This window comes from Schistocerca serialis, chromosome 2 (genome assembly GCF_023864345.2).
Source record: "Schistocerca serialis cubense isolate TAMUIC-IGC-003099 chromosome 2, iqSchSeri2.2, whole genome shotgun sequence".
Taxonomy (NCBI): domain Eukaryota; kingdom Metazoa; phylum Arthropoda; class Insecta; order Orthoptera; family Acrididae; genus Schistocerca; species Schistocerca serialis.
Genome location: NC_064639.1, coordinates 336,997,984 through 337,024,382, shown reverse-complemented (window position 1 = coordinate 337,024,382; position 26,399 = coordinate 336,997,984). Strand labels below are relative to the sequence as shown.

At 44.4% G+C, this 26,399-nt stretch overlaps 1 protein-coding gene across 1 annotated transcript in view; it reads left to right on the top strand.

Moving 5' to 3' along the window:
- The first annotated feature begins 4,709 nt into the window (after window positions 1–4,709).
- Window positions 4,710–26,399, top strand: part of LOC126455963 (translation initiation factor IF-2-like) — a 182,649-nt gene continuing 160,959 nt past the window's right edge. The window contains exon 1 of the mRNA XM_050091720.1: window positions 4,710–4,803. Coding sequence (XP_049947677.1) covers window positions 4,710–4,803 — 94 coding nt within the window. The remainder of the gene's footprint in view (window positions 4,804–26,399) is intronic.

Sequence of the window (26,399 nt, the reverse complement as noted above, 5' to 3'; positions counted from 1 at the left end):
ACATCTGGAACTGCCTTGCAATATTATGGGTACTTCCCTGAGTTACGTTAGGATACGCGTGATCTCACACACACACACACACACACACACACACACACACACACATAACACATACCACCTCCACTTCTCTCCTGCAATCAGACTAGTATTTTAGCTATCATTAAACTGAAGGAGCCAATTATAATGAAGACGTATGTGGGCTGTGCTCAAAAGTATCCTAACGACCTGCGTTAATTATTGATCAAAAACATATAACACATTTTAAAAAATCTGAATTGCATAAAATGACGAAAATGTCAACTCCTTTTTCATTAATGAATTTGAAGAATCGGCTCACCAGGCGCATCGGTACATTTCATTGGAGGCTGTATATCATTCACTATGGAATATTAGAATTAGTGTAAAACGAAAATAGTTAAAAACTGAAGTTTGCTTGTGAAACGTAATCAATGACTAAGTAGTATATAGTTGTCGCACATGAGTTTGACTTTAAATAGTGAAATAGAATCAATTATTGGTTTACCCTCCTATTCCTTGTCTTCGTCAAGAGATTGCTGCACTGGTTAAATGTTCAGTGTTAGACCTTGGTATACGATACAACTGAGCCTCGTGTTAACTGTTTTCCACATCATTGAGCTTTCCAGTTGTCACAGTGTTTTTTCCAAGTTTAAAATATTTCCAAAAACATATCAGCAAGGCAAAACAGTGCTACGCTTACGTCAAGTACCTCAATGTTATTTTCCATATGCACACATATAGGTGAAATTAGTGGCTACATCTTGATTGTCAACTCTAACGTAAGTACTCCAACGCTATTTCCATCCCTGAATAGTAACAAAAATCATGATAAATTAAGAACAGTTGACATTAGAAGTTAGGCCTAAGAGATTGAAGTCATAAAACTAAACTAACCAGGCTTATAACTGCAGAAAATGTATGTTAGCTAAAATATTGTCCGCCCCCAGTAGCTGAGTGGTCAGCGTTACAGAATGTCACTCCTATGGGCCCGGGTTCGATTTCCGGCTGTGTCGGAGATTTTCTCCGCTCAGGGTTCAAATGGTTCAAATGGCGCTGAGCACTATGGGACTTAACATCTATGGTCATCAGTCCCCTAGAACTTAGAACTACTTAAACCTAACTAACATAAGGACATCACACAACACCCAGCCATCACGAGGCAGAGAAAATCCCTGGCCCCGCCGGGAATCGAACCCGGGAACCCGGGCGTGGGAAGCGAGAACGCTACCGCCCGACCACGAGATGCGGTCTCCGCTCAGGGACTGTTGTGTTGTCCTAATCATCATCATTTCATCCCTATTCACGCGGAAGTCGGCGAAGTGGCGTCAAATCGAAAGACTTGCACCCGGCGAACGTTCTACCCGATGGGAGGCCCTAGCCACACGGCATTTTATTTAGCAAAAATACTATGCTGAGCAGGCCAGCACACAAACAAATTCTCTTTGGACCCATGTCTGTAGTTCACAATGAGTACTTGATGAATGGTTCCAGTTTCGTCATTACATTCTTAAGAAATTACGTATACAGGTAAGTGGCGACTGAGTCTACAATCCTACTCAAACCACACAATATGGTCCTGACTGCAGAAGGAAACAGGGCGTCCTTGTAAACGCAAAAACAGTGGGCGGCAACCAGTATCCATGGAATAGTTTGAACGGACCACCGAAACATTTCTCAGAAGCCCACAATAATCAACGTCCGGTGCCAGTCGACAGCAAGGATTTCGACAACTGACTGTTTGACGAGGAGAAGAGAAACACCTGCAAATGAGATCATACCTCATTCAGTTCCTCCGAGCCGTTATCCATATAGACAGACGTAGGCGGAAACAGTTTTTCGTTGATATGTAGCACTTAATGAAAGAAGACGATTTTACCCTCAGGCTAGTTTTCACCGATGAGGCTACCTTTTGCTTGAACGGCGCAGAAAACGAACACAAAGTGCAAATACGGGGAGCACAGAATCCCCATATTGTTGTCGAACGTGTAGGTAGATTCCCAGACAGTCGTAGTTCCCGTTCTAGTTTTATTGCAGCAGATCCAGATTTCGTCTAGAAACTAGCCATTATAAATGCAGTATTTCGGAGTTGTTATACATGCTCTAGTACGCCAATTCTGTACATACTAGGGCATATACAACAACCACGAAATACTGCATCGATAATGGCAAGTTGTTAGCCGAAATCTGGATCTGTTATAATAAAGCTGCAAAGGAAACGACAACTGATTGCTGCTCTTTACCATTTTGAAAATAGATAGAACTTGTGCCTTGTCAAGGCAAAAAGTGTACGAAACCTTCGTCTTTTCACAGGCGACTTTGTTACCTGGACGTGCTTAAATCCAGCGAGCCCTTTCCTTTCTCCTCCTCCCCCTCCCCCTCCCCCTCTCCACCTACAATTTACATACGAGGATGTATCACGGCAGCTTTTACTGAAATCGATACGAAAAATCTGGGGCGAGTGTGGTCCGAATTTGATTACAGAGTGGACGTGCGCCACATGACAAACACTTCATACATTTATTAACATGACTCGAAAAAGTATTGAGTCGATGTTTCCATACGCACAGTGTGAGCAGAATAAAACTGACCTGGAAAAGCCTTCCCGCGCCTTAAGATAGGCAACACAGCATTTATCGACCTTCCTAGTGTGCAGATGATGTACGCTGGGTTGCTTATCTTAAGGTTAATGAAATATCTTTCTATTTAAGGTTAATTTAAATATCTTTCTGTTTAAAGTATAGCTACTCACGGAGGTACATTGTGGGCTTTAATTATCGAATGGTAGCGAAAATTAGTAGTTATGCAAATGCATTACCGATTTACGCTGGATGAAAAGTTAGTTTCAGTTTTGGCCACCAGGAGAAAATCGGGGGCTGTGAATGCAAGAAGGTTCTACAGAAATTTTGCAACATGTAATGATTTAGGAATGGGACGATGTAGGAAACGTCAAACAAGTGAGAAAGGCATAATGTCGATTTTATTATTAACTGCTGCTCACACAATTTGTTCAGTATGAGTGTTGGAGAAATCGACGAGGTGCTGCGTCCGTAAAACGATTAACAATTGCTCGCAGCAGCTCCAGAGGAATTTGAGCAACATGTTCCTGTGTACTGATCTTCAGATCGGGAAGAGACCGAATGCATCCCGGCTAAACGCGTTCTTTGAAATATCCCTAGAGCCAAAAGTCACATGGATTTAGGTGATCTTGCAAGCCATGCATCTGGAAAACCTGTGGAAGATTGCATTAAGCAAATACTTTACTGGGCGAGCGAGAAGAAGTGCTGCCCCATCTTGGGGGTTGTTTCAACACAGTGCCGCTCTTCCAAAGCAGGAATCACATGCTGTACAAAGAGGACTCTATAACTTGCAGACATCACAGTACATCTGACAGGCCCTTTGGTGTATTTCTCTTCAAAGAAGAACGGACCGCGAATAAAGGTGCTTGTGAATCCACACCATACAGCCGCATACGGAGAGTGCAATGGCTCTTCGTGCACAGCACCTTCGGTACCCAAACTGAGCAGCTCTGTGTATTCGCTGTACCCTGTAGGGTAAAATGTGCCTCGTCACTCTACAGAATATTGTCCAGCCACATGTCATCAACTTTGATCTGTGCCAGATTCAGAACGTTGCTAAAGATCATGAGATTTCAGTTGCTGCGCCTTTTGGATCTTGTACAGGTACCAGCGTTAAACTGGCTGCAAAACTTTCCGTGCTGTATTTCGAGGGATGGGCAATTCTCGTGATACTGCACGAGGACTAGAACTAACTGGGCACGTCCTGTATGGTCAGTTACAGCAACAACAACTTCGCCATTAATTTTCACCTGGTAAGGGCGCTTTCCACTTCCAGGTGCATAAAATGTTCACCCCATTTTCGAACATCATTATAAAATAAATGTAAATTTCGTGTAACTAGGGCCTCCCGTCGGGAAGACCGTTCGCCGGGTGCAAGTCTTTCGATTTGACGCCACTTCTACACATTATCATGGCAAGCAATCGGCTGAAAGTGTCTGTATAATTTTGAGTAACCCTGCATCGGACTAGTGTAACAGAATTTAATGTTTTCCATTTTCGTTAGTCGCCGGCCGGTGTGGCCGAGCGGTTCTAGGCGCTTCAGTCTGGAACCGCGCGACCGCTACGGTCGCAGGTTGGAATCCTGCCTCGGACATGGATGTGTGTGATGTCCTTAGGTTAGTTAGGTTTAAGTAGTTCTAAGTTCTAGGGGACTGATGACCTCAGATGTTAAGTCCCATAGTGCTCAGAGCCATTTGAGCCATTTTTTTTTTTTTCGTTAGTCTAAAGAACACAAATTATCGAGAAAGTGAGCTAGTATGTTGAGATGGAGAGTTAAGAGCAAGATAGGATGAAATGGAGGGTGACTTGAAATCAGTGCAATGACTGAAGTTTAAAGAAGAACCACTCAGGCTGCACATTTTAAGGTAACTCTCTTTCCTGTACTGGTAAAAGACGTACGTAGCAGAGAGCAGAGAAACTCGCAGAGCGCACAGTGGCGCAAGTGGAGAGGCGGTCTGCACGGACGGCGCCCTTTAAGACGGCGGCTGTCGTCTAACTCTTGCCGGCGCCTGTACGTGCGGGAGCGAGGATCTCGTCGGCGCGGCGGCACGCGTGTGTTGCGTGCGTGAGCAGCCCTCCACTCACACGCACGCCCACGCACTCACACACGCGCACATGCCGTGCCGGCACAAAGCGGCGTCGTTAGGCCGGCGGGCAGGAGAGGGCTGCGCCCACAGCAAGACGCTTGACCCGGCGGGGCCGGCAAGACGTGGGCGGCGGGGGAGGGGGAGGGGGTGGAGGGTGGGGGGATGCAAGGCGGTCCGGCCGCGCTGCACGCCGTCTCATCCCCCTGCGGGCGGCCGCTCGCACTAAAGGGGTTCGCGTCACTCCTCGCAGACTACCGCCACTCGCAACTGACGGGTTGCGCTCTCTTTCTACAGCCACTCACCGATTTCATTTTTCATGTGGTGTCTGTACTCACGGGAATTGGATAAAGTAATCTGAACACCAATGTATTCACCGTATCTGTATTGCACTGATGCAGACTTTTGTTTTCCCCTTGCATTACCAGGCAGATTAATGCGATAACTACAATGTAATCAGTTTAACAACTCATGCATACAATGTTGCTGACAAGAGTAATACGACGGCTGGAGTCTTAATAGAGGCAACTATTTATCTGTAACTTATACAAAATACTTTTGGGAGGACGGTGGTTCAAATCAGCCTCTGGCCCTCCAGGTTTAGGTTTGTCGTGATTTCCTGAAATTGATCAGACAGATGGCGGGATTGTTCCTCTTAAAGGGCACGATGTGTTTCTATTCCACGCTTAACAAAAGACTCTGATTTTGTGCTGCGTCTCTAACGACCTCATAGTCGACATGAGTTAAACCTTAAACTTCCTTCCTTCGCTCCTACGGCTGAAGCATACGAATGTATTTCTCAGGTTTCGCACCATTTTAATCGCAGCTTTCATTGGGCGAGTGTAGGCTACGGCGGCCGATGATAACCTCCATCAAACGTTTCTCCGTATGAACACCCTCATCATACTGTTTATAAAGCCAACATTTCGGCCACAATTCCCAGTGGTCATCGTCAGGAAGCTCTTAAAACAGGATAGTAAATATTACTATAAATTCATATGTATAGCCTCTTGATCAGTATTGCAATTGGACTTAGGGTGCTGTATTTACAGACAGAGGGTCGTAAATCCGTAAATACAGTGCCATCACGAAGGGCAGTTGCAACTATGGTCGAAACGCCGGGCTAAAAACCTACGTGAAATAGCAGTCACGTATCCAGTAAACCATTATCAAAGCAAATGGAGATGCTGACTGACCAACAGCACACCGCTTTGAGTATAGACGTGTAGGTGGCTCTGAACCCCTCCTTGCATATCAAGCAAGAGTAAGACAGACAACTGCTTCAGCGTACTACAATAAGCTAAAATTCATTCCACAAATACAAAGATGATCCGATTATTTTCTGTAGTTCCTGTACTTGAGTAAATAAACTAATGTAAAGCAACTGTGACCGAAATGTTGGTTTTACAAACAGTATAATGACTCCGTTAGGATACACACGCTCCGTGGACATGCACAACGGATACTGCCTCGAGAGCCTCATGAAGGTACTTACGAAACTCTCCGTACGCCTGTAAAAGAACCCGAGACATTGTCGTAACCACTTCATTCTGTATTTCGTGGATTACGATCAGAACTGCAGGTGGAAGCATAACCGTCTAAAAAACATATTTTCTTAGGCATACCTCACCACCAGACGTGAGCTTTAGTTCTCAGACAACACGATATCGGCGAGATACTGTATTTCAGCAAATCTGACTGGAACTTCCTGGCAGATTAAAACTATGTGCCGGACCGAGACTCGAACTCAGGACCTTTGCCTTTCGCGGGCAAGTGCTCTACCAAAAGGTCCCGAGTTCAAGTCCCGGTCCGGCACATAGTTTTAATCTGCCATGAAGTTTCATGTCAGCGCACACTCCGCTGCAGAGTAAAAATCTCATTCTGGAAATCTGACTGGCACTGTCAGATGCACTCATATATCCTAACAGCTGGCTGATAGGGCGACGCCAAATATACGTTACACATTATTATGGCAAGCCAGCTAACTTTTCTGTTCAATACGCGGCCGGACATCTGAGCGAGCCTACCCCGAATCGAATCCGCCTCGCAGATTAACAACACAGGCCGGAGAGGCGGCCAGCGGAGATGCGGTTTTTCGGCGGTTTCCCACATCCAGTTTGGTAATACCATACTGGTACCCAAAACCTTCGTGTGTTAACATTTAGAGAAACGTCCTCAGGCTTGAACACAGATTTGCTCTTGACGCAGAAATATGGAGAACTCAGATTCCGCCCCAGGAAAAGTGGGAGGGGGGGGGGGGGGGGGGCAGCAAACTTGATGGCGTCACGAAGGGTATCCGGCCATTGGATCAAACCAACATAACAATGCCGACCCTGTAGAATGACGGGATTCGACATTGCCTCGAAGTATTTGAAATCAACGGTCCGAATGTACTACCAGTCAATCTATCAATTTCATATAACTCGTGACCGAAGTGAAAAACGTAAAATCCAGACAAAATCTGCTCCTTAACAAGTATAATCTTATGTGAAATGTTCAACACAATAAGACAGATTTTACAGTTACGAACTATGGACATGTCTTCTTGCATCGTAACTTATCGTGTACAAATACCGAAATTATTTATTCGCCCAGTATTTCAGAGCGAGAGCACTTGGTGACTTGCAACAAACTTTACACACAATTTCAAACGTTTGGGAAACTTTTTCTCGTTGACACAACCAACAAAATGATGAAAGGTAAAAAGTTTGTAGCTTAGTACATTTTTGGTGTTGATGTGGTAAAACTGCCGCATTAGACATCACGTTTTATTTTATTTTTTCTTTGGTACTAACTGTTTTGGCAACAAAAATTGAAGATAGTGTCCACTTATACAGGATGTTCGGAAAATCCCGTTACAGACTTGTAGGACTTACAGAGGTAACGAGTACATAATATTTCGAATAGGAACCCATGTCCGGAAACGTACCGTTTCCGTACTGCGACCGTTTCATTTCGTATGTGCAACGCGTCCACGTCGGATGAGGGAGAGAGAAAAGTCTCAGTGTTGCTTGTCCTGGTATGCTACAGGGTGGATGGGATGGACAGGACGTCGGGTACTACGTCAGATGGACACATGAATGTCCGTCAGGAAATGTGGTTTCAGCATGATGGTGCGCCATCTCGCTTCTCACTATCGGAGGCATCTGAGCAGGTGATATGGTGAAATATGGGTAGCCCGAGGTGGTCCAAAAGGGTGGCCACCGCATTCACCGGATTTAGCTCCTATGGACTACTTCTTGTGGGATCGTATGTAAAGTTTAATTTACGAGACTCCTGTAGAGACAGAGGAAGATCTGCTGGAAAGAGTTCTGGCCACTGCACCTGAACCTGAAGGGACAGCAGGTGAGGTGGAGAGTGTCTACCAGAAAATGTTTCGAGGGGACAATTTCTGAAACAACATTGATGGTCGCCATATCGAGCCCCTGCTGTAATCCATCAATGCAGTTTTGTACTTTCATATGCTGGATTCTTTCTCGTTTTGGATAATGTAAACGCAAAATGTTTAAGTGTTAATACCAAAAAAATGATGTTTCGTTATGTTTCCTTCAGTACTATTAGCTAAAAATTATACTGCGTGACGCCTAATTTAATTCCTCAAATAGAAATGGATAAATTACACATCTGATTTGAAACCATCGTAACGCGGAAACGGACAGGGGCTCCTATTCAGAATATTATGTACTCACTCCCAGATTCTGGAAGTTTGCAACGGGAATTTCATAACACCGTCCAGCACCGAATGTATCTGCAAATTACAAGGTACATCCGGAAAGTTCGGTGAATTGTCTCAAAAAATAATGGAAACAAGAATTAGATACAAAACACCTCTGAAGGCCTACAAAGCAGTCACTTTTATCTACAAGACATTTCTGATATCTATTCTAAACTTGTTGGAAACTGTCAGTAAACGCATGTTGTGGAATCGCTCAAAGCAGTGTGGCCACGCTCAACTTCTGAAAAGCGTAAGACTTTCAGGGCTACCGAGCGAGGTGGCGCAGTGGTTAGCACACTGGACTCGCATTCGGGAGGACGACGGTTCAATCCCGTCTCCGGCCATCCTGATTTAGGTTTTCCGTGATTTCCCTAAATCGTTTCAGGCGAATGCCGAGATGGTTCCTTTGAAAGGGCACGGACGATTTCCTTCCCAATCCTTCCCTAACCCGAGCTTGCGCTCCGTCTCTAATGACCTCGTTGTCGACGGGACGTTAAACACTAACCACCACCACCACCACTTTCAGGGCTATTTTAAGGCGGGGAAAGAAAAGTAAATGTGAATGTGATCAAAGCAATTAACAGTCTGTGAGAAGAAATAGATGGCTCTGTAACATAAGGATGTCTGAATAGGTCCGGTGAGTTTGCCTCGGATAGCCTAAGCGATAACACGACCGCTGACATCAGTAGGAAATCCGGGTTCTAGCCACGGTCTGGCGCAAATTTTCCCACGTCTCTTTAGGAGATACATCTGTATCTATTACAGTTAAATTGAATTTGAGGAACAAATTTCAAGCAAAACTAGTCTGCCGGCGTCGAATCTGGAGAATAAAGAGGGTGTTGAAGTTTAGTCACCTTCTGTTGAGAAGTTGAATACGCAGACTTTTCGGATATCCAAGTACGCCTGACCGTGGTGTCTCGATTTATTCCATAAGAAGCATTTGCTGTCAATTTCTAACAGCTTTAAAACCGATGTCAAAAGGTAACGGTGATGAATGACCTTTCCTTAGAGGGCGGAGGGGGGGGGGGGGGGGGGAAGCTTTGGCGACTTCATTCAGTCATGCTTAGGTTTTTAAATGAAATTTACGCCATTTAACTGTTAATTGTTCATTTAAAAAGACACGTTGAAAATTTCTTGGAAAAAAAAATCATGACTACTTCGAAGACCAGTACAGATATTTTTTTCGTAACTCTTGTTTCCTTTATTTTGTGAGACCATTCATGGAACTTTTCACTAGCACTTTATATACACGTATCATTGTACGACAGATTCTTCACGATTTAAGACGTTATAAACATTGAGAAGAGTGAAAAACTACCTTTTATTTAAAAAAGAGTGGAAATTATCTAAGATATATTCATAAGTGTTAATGAGAGCAACCAGTGACTTCCAAAAAGCTTTAAACATAGTCTCACAACTTTTCTACACTGTTCCTTACTTACAACCTTAACGTCAAATATCTAACGCATTAATCTATTCTATGAAAGCTACATTTTTCAAGGTCACAGCAGAAGAAGAGTTGTTAAGAGAGTTTCATATGGTGAAAGAGCCGCGACAGGGAGATGTGACCTGTGCGCTACCCTTTAACAGAGAAGGTAGTTCGGCAAATGCCAACAAAAGCAGGAGGAACAATATTTAACTGGCAGGTTCAGGTGGTTGTGTACGCTGACTATGTGTCATTAATCGCAAGGAATATCAGGCCCTTGAAGGAAAGTTATGTTGCACTGGAAGGAGCAGTGCCGAAGTTAGGGCCCTGGTGGAGACAGAGACTTCAACAAAGTAAATGGGAAAAGGTACCAAAGAGCGGAAAAGTTTAAATACATACGCTCACTAATAACGGAAGATAATAGGGTGGTAGCAGAAACGGAAGAAAAGATAGCAAATTTAGAGCGATGTTATTATTCACTGCAGAATGTATTCAAGTCCAGAAATGTTAGCAGGAATCGAAATATAAAGGGTAGTCATAAATGTTTACCCTGATAACAAACCAATGTAACTCTTTGTTTTATACAGTAAATGAAACATGCCTTATACCATATATGCCTCTACTCATGAAGTTTTGAACCTTATATAAACGTTTCGATTACTTCAACATGTGCACCCCTGACAACACGCAAAATATCGAGCCAGTATTCAAACTCTTTGCCACACATTCTGCAACATGTCTGGTGTGATAGTTCCAATGGCATTTATGATGCGTTGTTGCAATGTCACAACATCAAGAACTATTGTTTTGTACACAATAGCGTTACATAACCTCAAATAAAGAACTCTAAGGGGTTGATGTCAGATGATCACGGTGGCCATGGAGTTGTGCCGTCTCTGCCACCTGTAGTAGAAGGTTTCACTAAGAAAATCGAGGATTTCCACACCCTAATGTGGGGAAATGTTATCTTGGTAAAAGATGATAGTATCTCGCAAATTTTGTAGCTGGGGAACGGAATAATGCACCGACATATCTAGGTAACAGATACAATTATATTGCTCTCGAGGAGGAAAAATGGGTCAGTCACTCGATCACGCATTAACCCACACTACGTATTAACTTTTGGGCTATCCGAAATGTGTTCTCGTACTACATTAAGATTTTCTGTTCCGAAGACACGCAAATTATGACAGTTAACTTAGTGTCATCGGAAGAACACATCAGTGTCGAGAAATCTTTGTCCTTATTCAAACTGTTCAGGATGTTCAGAGCAAATTGTTAAAGTTTTGGGTGATCAATTGGTTGTAATGCCTGAACAATTTGGACCTTGTAGGCATACAACTTAAGAAGTTTCGAACGGATTTATGCACTGTACGTGAAGCCCTGCGAAACTTATCTGATATACACTCCTGGAAATGGAAAAAAGAACACATTGACACCGGTGTGTCAGACCCACCATACTTGCTCCGGACACTGCGAGAGGGCTGTACAAGCAATGATCACACGCACGGCACAGCGGACACACCAGGAACCGCGGTGTTGGCCGTCGAATGGCGCTAGCTGCGCAGCATTTGTGCACGGCCGCCGTCAGTGTCAGCCAGTTTGCCGTGGCATACGGAGCTCCATCGCAGTCTTTAACACTGGTAGCATGCCGCGACAGCGTGGACGTGAACCGTATGTGCAGTTGACGGACTTTGAGCGAGGGCGTATAGTGGGCATGCGGGAGGCCGGGTGGACGTACCGCCGAATTGCTCAACACGTGGGGCGTGAGGTCTCCACAGTACATCGATGTTGTCGCCAGTGGTCGGCGGAAGGTGCACGTGCCCGTCGACCTGGGACCGGACCGCAGCGACGCACGGATGCACGCCAAGACCGTAGGATCCTACGCAGTGCCATAGGGGACCGCACCGCCACTTCCCAGCAAATTAGGGACACTGTTGCTCCTGGGGTATCGGCGAGGACCATTCGCAACCGTCTCCATGAAGCTGGGCTACGGTCCCGCACACCGTTAGGCCGTCTTCCGCTCACGCCCCAACATCGTGCAGCCCGCCTCCAGTGGTGTCGCGACAGGCGTGAATGGAGGGACGAATGGAGACGTGTCGTCTTCAGCGATGAGAGTCGCTTCTGCCTTGGTGCCAATGATGGTCGTATGCGTGTTTGGCGCCGTGCAGGTGAGCGCCACAATCAGGCCTGCATACGACCGAGGCACACAGGGCCAACACCCGGCATCATGGTGTGGGGAGCGATCTCCTACACTGGCCGTACACCACTGGTGATCGTCGAGGGGACACTGAATAGTGCACGGTACATCCAAACCGTCATCGAACCCATCGTTCTACCATTCCTAGACCGGCAAGGGAACTTGCTATTCCAACAAGACAATGCACGTCCGCATGTATCCCGTGCCACCCAACGTGCTCTAGAAGGTGTAAGTCAACTACCCTGGCCAGCAAGATCTCCGGATCTGTCCCCCATTGAGCATGTTTGGGACTGGATGAAGCGTCATCTCACGCGGTCTGCACGTCCAGCACGAACGCTGGTCCAACTGAGGCGCCAGGTGGAAATGGCATGGCAAGCCGTTCCACAGGACTACATCCAGCATCTCTACGATTGTCTCCATGGGAGAATAGCAGCCTGCATTGCTGCGAAAGGTGGATATACACTGTACTAGTGCCGACATTGTGCATGCTCTGTTGCCTGTGTCTATGTGCCTGTGGTTCTGTCAGTGTGATCATGTGGTGTACCTGACCCCAGGAATGTGTCAATAAAGTTTCCCCTTCCTGGGACAATGAATTCACGGTGTTCTTATTTCAATTTCCAGGAGTGTATTTCTGTGGCAACCTCGTGAATGCGGTCTGAACTGCCGACACAGTCTCCTCCGAAACAGGTGGTCTGCCGCTTCTTGTCGGTTTATGAACCGACTCTGACGCTAATAATATTTCCAGTCATGTTCTGATTAAATTTGTTTCAAGTGTTTTCTTACCATAATAGAACACAAACTTTCGCGGCATAGTAACCGGTGATCTGGTTTTGGTTCAAATGGCTCTGAGCACTATGGGAGTTAACTCCTGAGGTCATCAGTCCCCTAGAACTTGGAACTACTTAAACCTAACTAACCTAAGGACATCGCACACACCCATGGCCGAGGCAGGATTCGAACCTGCGACCGTAGCGGTCGCGCGGTTCCAGACAGAAGCGCCTAGAACGGCTAGGCCACTTTGGTTTCTGTAAGCCACACAAAACACTGAGCTATCTTCTGGGGTGGGGGGAGGAGAGGGGGAGAACCATCTTTACGATATAGCTCACACGGCGCCTCTTGTGGACAAAATGTTGAGAGAGACACAGCTGTACAGAAGCATCATGGGTTCCGTACTGGGTCTGTAACAAAAAACAAACGTTAGCATCCGAAATATAATTAATATTTTATCTTGAAATCAGAATAAAAAGTTATGATGGATACCCTGTATTTGATTGTACAAAAACCTGTAGTAATGATTGGATCGGATGGCTCGATAATTACCAGGAATGAGGCAGCCCTCGTTAATGAGATGGGAAAGGAAGATTTTGAGGAAGATATTCGGGGCGATGAGAGAAATTTGAAATTTGTTGTAAGATCTTATGGGACCAAACTGCTGCGATCATCGGTCCCTAAGCCTACACGCTACTTAATCTAACTTAAACTAACTTACGCTAAGGATGACACACACACCCATGCCCGAGGGAGGATTTGAACCTCCGACAAAAGAAGCCGTGCGGACCGTGACAGGACGCCTCAAACCTCTCGCCTACCCCACGCAGCTGCGGTGAGAGAGGAAGGTAGCTTGAGAAGAAGGAAAAATGCAGAACTATAGACGATTTTTGGTCGGAGGAATACTGTACTGAATATCAAGCAAGCTAGAACAAGATTAACTGGACCGGTAGACAGAATACCACGAATTCGATGTGTTAAGAAATTGAAACTTCCTGGCAGATTAAAACTGTGTACCGGACAAAGACCCCAACTCGAGATTTTTGCCTTTCGTGGGCAAGTGCTCTACCATCTGAGCTAACCAAGCACGACTCACGCCCCGTCCTCTCAGCTTTACTTCCGCCAGTACCTCGTCTCCTACCTTCCAAACTTCAGAGAAGCTCTCCTGCGAGGACGGGGCGTGAGTCGTGCTTGGGTAGTTCAGATGGTAGAACACTTGTCAGCGAAAGGCAAAGGTCCCGAGTTCGGGTCTCGGTCCGGCACACAGTTTTAATCTGCCAGGAAGTTTCATATCAGCGCACACTCCGCTGCAGAGTGAAAATCTCATTCTGCTAAGAAATTGTTTATAGAAAAACCGAAGTGAGAAGGAGAAGAGGAAGTTCCAGGAAAAAGTTGTTAGAAGATATGGAGGAGAATCTCAAAGCAATGGGAGATAGGTGTTGAACAAAGAAAATGATGAACACAGTGGAATGAAGGCAGCTGATAAAGGAGGCCGAGGTTCTGCAAGGACCGCAGCGCGGCCGCTAGGTTATCAATTTGTAATCAAAAGTTTAAAACCGTTTTATACACGTGAATCCGAGCTATAAAGAATCTGAGGTTTATTACTTGTTTCTAACACTGAACCGGAGCACATTCGAATCGAACCCAGCGTCAGTTCATTGAGATGATTGCGTCTTTCAAGGAGAGGAAGCGCAAGTACGTAAGACACTGTGCGTGCGCGAGACGGGGCAGAGCAGCGTTGGCGCGCCTGTACCTGCTGGCGAGAAGGGGTGGACGGGACGGGGGTGGCGAAGGCGGAGGAGGCGGCGGGCGGGGGCGGAGGGGCGGCGGCGGCGGCGGCGCGCATGTGTGTGTGCGTGGACGTGCGTGCTAAGGAACAGCCGAGGAGCTGGCCGTAGCCGGCCGGCTATCGATCCATTAGCGGCCCGAGGCTCGGCGCGGCGCGGCGCGGCCAGTGCGGCCGGGCCGGGCGGGCCTCCGCCTTCCTTAGCGGGCTAACGAGCCCCGCGCCCCGGCTGCAATTACTCGGCCGCCCGCCACCGACGGCGACGGCGCTCGGCTCGCCGACGCCGCCGCCGCAGCAGCCCACCTCGCGGCCACCTGGCCCAGCCGAGCCGAGATTCATCGGCGCCGTCCTCACCCGTGCTGCACCCGAATCGCGATTTTGGTTGCCGAAATTCACTTCGTACGTCTGGTGCTAAAACCAAAGCCAGCGCTACGAAAGCAAGGAAATTACATATTTCACACCTTGTGACAAGCCTACGCGATTCATTACACTGTTACGAAACTCATGGGACAGCGATATCCACATACGCAGATGGCAGTAGTACCGCATACACAGGTATAAAAGGCAGGGCATTGGCCGAGCTGTCATTTGTATACAGGCGATTCGTGCGAAAATGTTTTCAACGTGGTTACGGTCGCACGACGGGATTAACAGGCTTTGAACGCCGTATGGTAGTGGGAGCTACATGCATAGGACATTCCATTTCGGAAATCGTTAGGGGATTCATTATTCCGCTATCCTCAGTGTCAAGAGTGTGCCCAGAATAACAAATTTCGCACATTAACTCTCACCACGGCCAACGCAGTAGCCGACGGCGTTCACTCAACGATCGAAAGCAGAGGCATTTGCGTAGACGTAGACAAGCAATGCTGCGTGACATACCGCAGAAATACATGTGGGACGTACGAAGATGTATCCGCTTGGACAGTGCCCACTGCGTGACATACCGCAGAAATAAATGTGGGACGTACGAAGATTTATCCGCGTCGACAATGCAGCGAAATTTAGTGTTAAAGGGGTACGCGAGTGCTTTCGGTAAGAGCACGACGTCGCCTGCAGTGCCTTTCCTGGTCTCGTGACTATGTTGGTTGGAGCCGCGACTACCGGGAAACCGTTGCCTGGTCAGTAGTGTACCGATTTTGAGTTGGTAAAAGTTCATTTGAGTGTGGCGCAGACCCTGCGAAGCCATGGAGCCAAGTTTTCAGCAAGGCATTATGCAACCTGATGGTGGCAACACAGTGTTGTGGGCCATGTTTACATGAAATGACTGGGTCCCCTGTCCCAAATGAACCAATTATTGCCGTCCGCTGTGGCCGAGCGGTTCTAGGCGCTTCAGTGCCGAACCGTGCAGCTGCTACTGGCGCAGGTTCGAATCCCGCCAAGGGCATGAATGTGTGTGTTGTCCTTAGGTTAGTTAGGTGTAAGTAGACCTCGGATGTTAAGTCCCAGAGTGCTCAGAGCCATTTGAACCAATTATTGATTGGAAACGGTTATGTTCGGGATTTGAAGACCCTTTGCAGACATTCATGGACTTCCTGTTCTCAAACAACGATGGTATTGTTATTAACGACAAAAATTGTTGGCGACTGGTTTGAAGAACATTCTGGACAACTCGAGCGAAAGATCAGGCCACCCTGATCACCCGAGATGAATGCCATCGTACATGAATGGGACGCAACCGAGAGGTCAGTTCGTGCACAAAGTCCTTCACTGGTAAGACTTTCGTACTTACGGACACCCACACAGATAGCATGGATCGATATTTCTGAAGGGACTTCCAACGAATTCTTGAGTCCATGCGATGCACTACGCTGGGCAGATGGATGTCCAACATGTCCAACTTGATATTACGTGCTATCCCATGACTTTTGTCACTTCAGTGCATATCCATTGTGGATGAAGAAACTGCTAAATTGGCGCTTTATCTAGTTGTAGAATGCAACCTGTCGCTTTCCCAGTTTGATACGATTTGTTGTATCATTAACTGGTTTTTGAGCCTCTGCAGGATCGTCGCAGTTTCTAGTACTCTTTGTCATCGTCAGTTATGTTCACGAAACAAACCTGTCGTCTAACAAGAAGGTGGCACGATGAGAGCCACCCCACCACAGAAAGTATTTACGTTACCGACGTGTTTTGCTATTCCATGCAACAACCAAGCAGCTCCATCACAAAGCAAACTAGATATGAACAGAAATTCAAGCCAACACACTTTGAGATAGATTTAAGAATAATTTATTCCGAGTTGAAACATATTCACAGCAAAGTTTCGCAGCAATCCAGGAAACGTTTTCTTTCTTGTAAATCCAGTCATGAATCATCAAAGTTTTATTGGTCAGGTAACTAACTTCAGTCAGCTATGACGATCTTCAGGATGACCGTCTGGGTCTGCTGAATGCTGTTGGCATGCTGGCTGTACTCAGAGCCTGTGAGGCCAACTGAGGAGCTACTTGAGAAGTAGCATCTCTGGTCATGACAGCCGATAACGGCAGAAAGATAGTGTGCTGACCACATGCTTTTCCACATCCGCATTCAGTGACGCCTATAGGCTAAGGCTGACGCGGCGGTCGAACGGTACCGTTGGATCTCAAGGCCAGTTCGGACGTAGTTTATGATCATCTTCAGACCTGAGTGAATCCTGTAAAAAACATAATTTGTGTAATTGGGTATACAGATGGTACAGTCACATAAATCAGCCATACAAGCTAGTATGGGTGATTAGTGTCGCTGTACTACCTATAGCCGCAATAATGAGAATTGTATAATGTACTGGATTCACTCAGGTCTGAAGCTGCTCATAGCACCTGATTAGTAAAATTTTTGTGACCCAGGACTGGATTTATAAAAAAAATAGTTTATTAATAAAATTAAGGTTTTTAGATGAAGTGTGGCAAAGTTATTTACAGTTCACCGTGAACACTTATCTACTCTTGAACCCTGTGAACGACTACAGACTAAACCAGTAGAATGTCGGTCTGGCACTGCTGGCGGTGACATTAGATAACACCTGGCGTTGCTGATACACTCATGCTGCGGCATTCGGCGGTTGCTGCGACACTGTAAGGCTCCGCAGACGCTGACTGATGAGCGCAGCTATGCGTCCATTCAAATCCGTTGTTGGCGTGTAGAAGTTCATTTGAGAACTTCGAGAGCGTTCAGTAAGTAATGCAACTTTCTTTTCTGAAAGCGGGTTAGATTTATTCAGGATACCAGTGCACTATAATATTCCACACTCTTTTAGGTACAAAAAATGTGTGTGAAATCTTATGGGACTTATCTGCTAAGGTCATCAGTCCCTAAGCTTACACACTACTTAACCTAAATTATCCTAAGGACAAACACACACACCGATGTCCGATGGAGGACTCGAACCTCCGCCGGAATCAGCCGCAGAGTCCATGACTGCAGCGCCTCAGACCACTCGGCTAATCCCGCGCGGCTAGTAGGAACAAAAAATTATTGTTCATCTCCGTTCACTACGTCGGCCTTACTCCACCCAATTGGGAGGGCCTGTATGCCAGCATGTTACCACTCTTCTGGTCGATGTCGGAACCAGTGTCCTGCTGCGTCAATAACCTCCGCATCGTCCAAGTATTGCTTCCCGCAGAATGCATTCCTCATTGTGCCAAACAGATGGAAGTCAGCAGGTGCGAGAACCGGATTGGAGAGTTAATGATTTACCAAAACACAAAAAAGCCATATCTCTTACACAGTCCGCAGCTATGCAGCACGACGAATCACATGGAATATCTGCAACAAGCAGTGTTGAAACAAGGATACATCAAAAAGCATTAGGAAAAAGATGGGTATTACGTGAAGCCTATTTTGGAACTAACACACTTTCTAGTTGTGAACGAATTAGCTTTACATGGAAATTATATTGTTGAGGAAGAAGAAAAACAAGGCTTATTTCAGAATTTGTTTGAATACACGTGCATGAAAGATCCGAATTTGAAGGATGGTGTCAGTCATATACCAAAAAATGCAATATATCATTCACCTGAAAGTCAAAATCAAATAATTCAAGCAATGGTTCAAGCAGTACGAAGGCCCATTGTTAAAGAAATTAAGGAAACTGATGAGAACTGGTTTACTCTAACGGAAACAAGGACAAGAGGTAAAAATAGCCGCGGAAGTATTTGCAACAGCAATACGTTAGTTTAAGGATGGAATCGTCAGTGAGTCATTTCTGACAGTCACAACTACTGAAAACCTTGATTCAGACACTCCTACGGGAATAACGTTAAATACCTTTATAGAAAGTAACACTGACCTCTCTCTCGTATACTGAGCCAATGCCATGATGGCGTAAGTGTAGTGAATGAGAAAGTTTCGGGGTACCGACGAGAATAGAAAACAAATTGGACCAAAAAATTCCTTGTGTCCAGTGCTATAACCATCGCTTACATTAGATAGTCATCACAACTACATCTGAGATGATTTTCATGTGTTTATTTTTTGATCACTGCATCATGTTACATGACAAAATAGATGCCTTGTTTGGTGGAAAAAGGATGGAAAAAGGATTAGCCGGCTCTCCAAACAGCGTTCTTCGGGTCTCTTGACGATTACAGAAGTTGTAAACGATAATCATACACCGATTTTGATGACTTTAGATGAAATTAAAAACGACACATTTATCGATGACAAAGTTGCCAAGATGTCGACATAAAAAAGTCATGCGCAATTTGGAATTCCGAGTGGCCATGGTTCTAGCAAAGAAATGTTACCCATGCTTCAGCCTGCCCATGCTTTGCAAGCCCGAAACGCAGGATTGAAAGACCTCATAACAATCATAAAGTGCGTCCAAAATGAAATGACGAAATGTGTCATCAAATTTTGGAAGAAGCAATGTCTAGTGATTCCGAAAATAGGACCCAGACGAGGCACGTGAAAAAATCAAATCGTATGGTTGACCACTTGATGTATGGTCCTTCCTGTTCCTGTGCGAGACAAAATATTGGAGACCAGAATGCCCAGCCAACTCAGTCTGCGTATTTCGAAACGGTGGACGTACCAATTGGTGAAATGTAAAGAAGATTTTCGGACAACGACGGTCTACTAAAATCACTGGCGCGTCTCGATACACTGGATGCAGACAAAATAGTACCGCTGAAAAATTTAGCCAAGTGTGAGAAATTTAAACAGACTTACGTTGTTGCTTGTAAAACGTAAGTGTAATTTATGTGAAATTCACAATTTCAGCTGATTTTTCAGGTCCAACCAGTCCATCAAAGGAAGAGGCTACTGCGGTCAAAGCTTATTTGAGCTGCCGCGGGGATAAAATGGAAAACACAACGCAAGTTTTGTACAATCAGCGACAGGCGTTCAAAAATACGTATGAACTTCTTGCATATGTGGCGCCCATAGGAAGTAGCACTGCTGTGTGTGAATCAACATTTTCAACTCTGGTTACTAGCAATAGGGCTCAGGGGCTGTCAGTGAGTCACTAAATACATCTACATCTACATCTACATTTATACTCCGCAAGCCACCCAACGGTGTGTGGCGGAGGGCACTTTACGTGCCACCGACATTACCTCCGTTTCCTGTTCCAGTCGCGTATGGTTCGCGGGAAGAACGACTGTCTGAAAGCCTCCGTGCGCGCTCTAATCTCTCTAATTTTACATTCGTGATCTCCTCGGGAGGTATAAGTAGGGGGAAGCAATATATTCGATACCTCATCCAGAAACGCACCCTCTCGAAACCTGGCGAGCAAGCTACACCGCGATGCAGAGCGCCTCTCTTGCAGAGTCTGCCACTAGAGTTTATTAAACATCTCCGTAACGCTATCACGGTTACCAAATAACCCTGTGACGAAACGCGCCGCTCTTCTTTGGATCTTCTCTATCTCCTCCGTCAAACCGACCTGGTACGGATCCCACACTGATGAGCAATACTCAAGTATAGGTCGAACGAGTGTTTTGTAAGCCACCTCCTTTGTTGATGGACTACACTTTCTAAGCACTCTCCCAATGAATCTCAACCTGGTACCCGCCTTACCAACAATTAATTTTATATGATCATTCCACTTCAAATCGTTCCGCACGCATACTCCCAGATATTTTACAGAAGTAACTGTTACCAGTGTTTGTTCCGCTATCATATAATCATACAATAAAGGATCCTTCTTTCTATGTATTCGCAATACATTACATTTGTCTATGTTAAGGGGAGGTATGGTATTTTTACTTCCGTCCTACCTGTAAGCATCGCTACCTACCTTAAACTCAACTCTCCCTAAGGCCCTGACATTCATATGCGCAAAGCTTCATCGGTTTCTCATTACGGTTTTAACTTCGCTACCGATCGCACGTTAACAAAAATAGCCGTCGTTGTTAATGGTGCAATAAAGCGCATAAAAGTCATAAAGTGACGAGCTGAATATTATATCCACATAAACCGGCGAGTGTATGACATTGATCAAAAAGTTTAGTGCACACTTGGAACTGAATTATATCTGAATTTGACTAATAAAGTGACGCACAGCTAGTTGTTTATAGGAGAGTTGTTACAGCAACAGCCAATCAAATTTAGAGTTTGGAGACGCCGTGTGTCCCTTGCATGATTTTCGCAACGCTCTGCTACCTTCGATTTCAGTTATCATTCAGTTACGGGAAACAATTACGATCTGTAACATAACTGTTGTGATTCGTTGTTACGTCCTTTACAAGTGCGATGCTCCTTTTATGGAATCTTAGAAGAAAACTGCAAAATTCCTTAGGAAAATGGTAAGACTAACAAGACCCTGCAAAGCACACTCAGCAGTTCACGTTAACGTGGAACTAATGAAGGTATCAGTACGGAACCTCACAACTGTTACTACCGGAGCCTTACTGAGCTTTTGCATGACGACAAACAGGCCACATCCCGCCCTTCCACTCTCAGCTGTAAACCACTTTATTAATGTCGTCTTCTTTGGTACAATGTACGATGGAGACTCCGAAACTGATACGAAATGGCAGCATTGCGTGGAGCAAGGGTTTAAAGAGCTAGGTCACGAATACAAAATTCGTTAATAAATTTTATTTGCTTCCCAAAGAGATATTCTTTAAACAAATTAATTAACTCTGAGCAAATCAGCTTTAAACAATTTAGAATCATAATCTAACGTCAAATAAATTTCATGGCAATAATTTCAAATTATACTTTTACAATTTTTACAGTAAATAAATTTAAAAAAAATTCTGTCACTGAAGAACAGGCTCCCTTCCAGAAGTAAGCACACTCGGCCAAAGGCTTGGCACATCATTTAGACGCGGCTTCGCAAACATTATCATACCATTTGTTATGAAAGCACCCCACACTGCTGTTGTTGTGTTTTGATGCAGCTATCCATGCTACTCTATCCTGTGTTATCTTCTTCATCTACCAGTACTTACTGCAACCTACATCCTTCTGAATCTGCTCAGTGTATTCATCTCTTGGTCTCCTTCTACGAGTTTTACCCTCCACGCTGCCCTCCAATGCCAAATTTGTGATCCCCTGATGCCTCAGAACATGTCCCACCAACCGGTCCATTCTTCTTGTCAAGTTGTGCCACAAACTCCTCTTCTCTCCAATTCTATTCAATACCTCCTGATTAGTTATGTGATCTACCCATCTAATCTTCAGCATTCATCCGTAGCATCACATTTCGAAAGCTTCTATTCTCTTCTTGTCCAAACTCTTTATCGCCCATGTTTCACTTCCATACATGGCTGCATTCCATACAAATATTTTCGGAAACGACTTCCTGACACTTAAATCTGTACTCGATGTTAACAAATTTCACCCCACACTAGGAGCCCAAATTACTACAACATGGAAGAGCAGGGGTAAAAAACATGCAATATGTTCGGTTTGCTGATACTTCCTTTATGTAGGCCTGCTGAACAAGGCGGTCGTCAGTCAGTTAGATATACCCCACGTCAAGTTAGAGTTCCCACTGAGTTTACTTCACTCGTAAAAAGTTGCTACAGATGTGTTTTGCTTGCCTTGTCTAAAAATTCACGTAGTTTTATTTAAGGACATTGATGTCCAAGCTTGAGCCCCTAGTTCGTAGTAATTACAAATTCAAATTCATCACTGAGCTATCTCGACTTATGATGGATCACCGAACCTCTTGTGTGTGCAATACTTTTGTTTCTTACCTTTTCCTTCGATAGTGGGACGACAATAAGTCATTACTCCAATCAGTGCCACATAATTAAAAGCCACAACAGATTATTGTACTCAATTTTCGCTTTCATTTCTGAAGCGTGTGTTATTACTACTAAGAGATAGTATAATATGCTCTCAGCCACTCATTTAATATTAACGGTGTGGCTCTTTACATGAGTATCGAGTAGTATGAATTTGTTTCTTGTTCCCTGTAGTCAGATTGAAAGTAACGGGGTGTGATAACCAATACAATAAATGTTTTTACAACCTTTAATGTTTCACTCGTCAACCAGTTCCTACCGCGTCATCGTGAGAATAAATAATGTTTCCAGTTCTGGTTACACTCGAGTGCACAAGTGTCAGAGTAACTAATCTAGTTGACCTGCTTACGAACTAGCCATCGTCAGAGAGCTGAAACAAATGTTCTGCCAGCTTCACATACCTATCCTTTAAACTGCATTTTATGTAATTAATCCCTTTTTCAAGATGTTAGTTAATTGAATCGCTAAGTAGTTTGCACCTCATTCCTTGTTTTACCAGGATTTCTTATTCTTTGATGTATATAAAACAATACAGGCCATTTGGAGAAATGACTCACCTTGTAGGACTATTATTATCATAACGTTTAATCAAAACTCAGAAAGCTACTAACAACTTGCCATCAAATAAAGCAGAAGCGATAGATACAATTCCACCGGAATTTCTAAAATCATTGGAGGAAATGCCAACCACAACTACTGTGTAGAAATTATGACACTGAAGACATACCCTCAGACTTTCGCAGAAATATCATTCGTACAATCCCAAGGACAGCAACGACAGAAAAGTGTAGAATTATCGCCCCATTATCTTAACAGCTCATGCATTCAAGTAGCTGACAAAAGTAACATGAGAAAGAGTGGAAAAGAAAACTGACGACCTGTTAGATGGCGACCATTCTGGCTTTCCGAAATGTAAAAGGAACCAGCGGGACAGTTCAGACGGTGAGCTTGATAAACGAAGGAAGATGTAAGAAAAATCAAGACACTTTCATAGGATCTGTGTACTACAAAAATTGTTCCGTAATGTAAACTGGGGTTAGATGTTCGAAATTCTGACAAAGAAGAGTAAGCAATGGTTTACTAGTGGGTGTTCAGAGTGAAGGAATATTAATCATAAGATTCGCTAATGACATTGTTATCCTCAATGTTAATGAAGAAGAATAAGAAGATCTGCCTAATCACCACACACTGTGGACTGGAAGTAAACCGAAGTAAAACTAATTTAATGAGGAGTAGCAGAAATGAAAAGAGCGATAACGTTACCATCAAAATTGATGATATGAAGAAAACAAAGTGAAATAACGTAAGACGGAATAAGCAAGGACGATATAAAAGATAAACAGGGTATTCCTGCAAAAGAAATCCATTGGTATTGAGTAAAAGTTTTCATCTGAGAAAGAAATTTCTGGAAATGTACGTCAGGAACACTAAACTGTTTGCTAAAGAACCGCGGATTCTGGGAAAACCGGAAAAGAAGAGAATCGAAGCGTTTGAGATGGGGTGCTACAGAAGGACGTTGAAAATTAGGTAGACTGTTAAAATAAGGAAAGAGATTGTTCTCCACAATCTCAGCGAAGAAAGTAACGTATAGAAGAACTCCGTCTTCAGGCCACCAGTGGCGCAACGGGACCATCCGACCGCCGTGTCATCCTCAGATGAGGATGCGGATAGGAGGGGTGTATGGTCAGCACACCGCTTAATCGGTCGTTATGATGGTTTTCTGTGACCGAAGCCGCTACTATTCGGTCGAGAAGCACCTCAATTGGCATCACGAGACTGAGTGCACCCCATAAAATGGCAACAGTGTATTGCGGCCTGGATGGTCACCCATCCAAGTGCCGGCCACGCCCGACCGCGCTTAACGTCGGTGATCTGACGGGAACCTGTGTATCCACTGCCGCAAGGCCGTTGCACAACATATGGAAAATACAGAAATAAAGAAGAGACAGCACGACAGGACATGTGCTAAGACATCAGAGATTAACTTCTGTGGTACTAGAGGGAGATGTAGAGAGAAAAATTTGAAGGAGAAACAGAGACTGGAATCCATCCTAATAAATAAATGATGACGTAGGGTGAGGTTAAGAGGTTTTCAAGAGAAAAGAAGTTTTACCGGATCAGTCATACCATTCAGAGGGTTGACGAGAAAGAATAAAAGGAAATATAGAGTTATTCCTAAGAGATTGTAACAAATCAGAGTTTTGCCCTTTTGGAGTAAACTACAAGGGTCATGTCGACCAAACAGTACCCAACTACACAATCATCTCGACACAGTCAGTGTGAGTTTTAGGAGTTTAATATGTACAACAGCACAAATTCTTCTGTACCATGCTGCACAACGTGTATTGGCAAGAGAACTTCTAAAAAGCAACTTGCATAAGTAAGATCTCGTTCTGTTCACTGTAGAGGGCAGAACACGTTTGATGCCTGTGGATCTTTGAGTTTTAACTCAGCGTAGAGCAAAGAATTAGTGATCTTAAAGCCCTTATACTATCAATGATTGATGGTTCCTGTAGAAATGTAACGAAAGACTGGAGGATATTCTTGCTTAGTAAGTGAGATGGGAAACAGATTTCAGACTACCTGAGCAGTCAACATCACTGATTCATCTCTGGAACAAATGTTGAACATAAGTTTACGGGGTTGAAGAATGTTGTGCACTATGCTTTAGACAGGTGTGTTTTGAGAAAAAATAATAAGGGATGGGAAAGATAGGCGACGTTTAGCATCAAAGACAGCTTTATGGCAGATTCAAAACAACGCCTTATAGACAAACAGAAATCGAACGACTTTAAATTAGCTTAAATAAACACGTGTGTGATACTGTTCAATGAAGTTCTAAGTAAAAGTGTATCTATAATGACAGAATATCCTAAAAAGTTTTGGTCTAATGTTAAACCAGTAAACGAATCAAAATTCTCTCTCCAGGCACTCACTAAAAATGTAATTGAAGCAGATGATGACCAAGAGAAGACCTATATACGAAATTCCTTTTCCCAATATTGTTTCACGGACAAAAAATACAAAAAGGTCCTGCGTACGAGGTTTCTCTTTTCAATCGTCACAAAGAACGTCCAGATTTATGGGAACTAGCACACTCGCCTTGTAACAGGAGTGCACCGTAGGTCGTTGGAGGAGAGAATCGTTTCTAGCGAGTGTACATAAGCACAGGTGATTCCCGTTTCCAAAGAGGAGTTATCGGACAGACGCAAAAACTAAATTCCCGCATTGCTGACATCAGTTTGTTGTCGAATTCTGGAGCTTGTTTTACCCTCGTGTATTAGGACCTTCCTAGCAGTCTCAGTGTCTGTCACTTATGGAAACGTACTTTCCTCAGTGCCAGCCTGTTAGCTCCATCTTCTTCAAGTGACTGTCTCGTACAAAGTAAAGAAACAACTTGAAACGGTACTTCTTCCTTTGAAATAAAGCTTATTAATTGCTTTTTAAATGAATTTTAATTCTATGGCTCTTCTTCTGAATCCCTTATCAACACAAAGCTTGAAAAAAAACTGCCTTCTTGAGGCCTGAAAATTATTTTAGTATTTACAAGAAAAAACTAGGAGTTTAAGTGTGCATATACAACGAAATGCAAGAATATATTACGAGAATGACTTAATATTTGAAATAGTCGTTTTTGAGTGGTAGA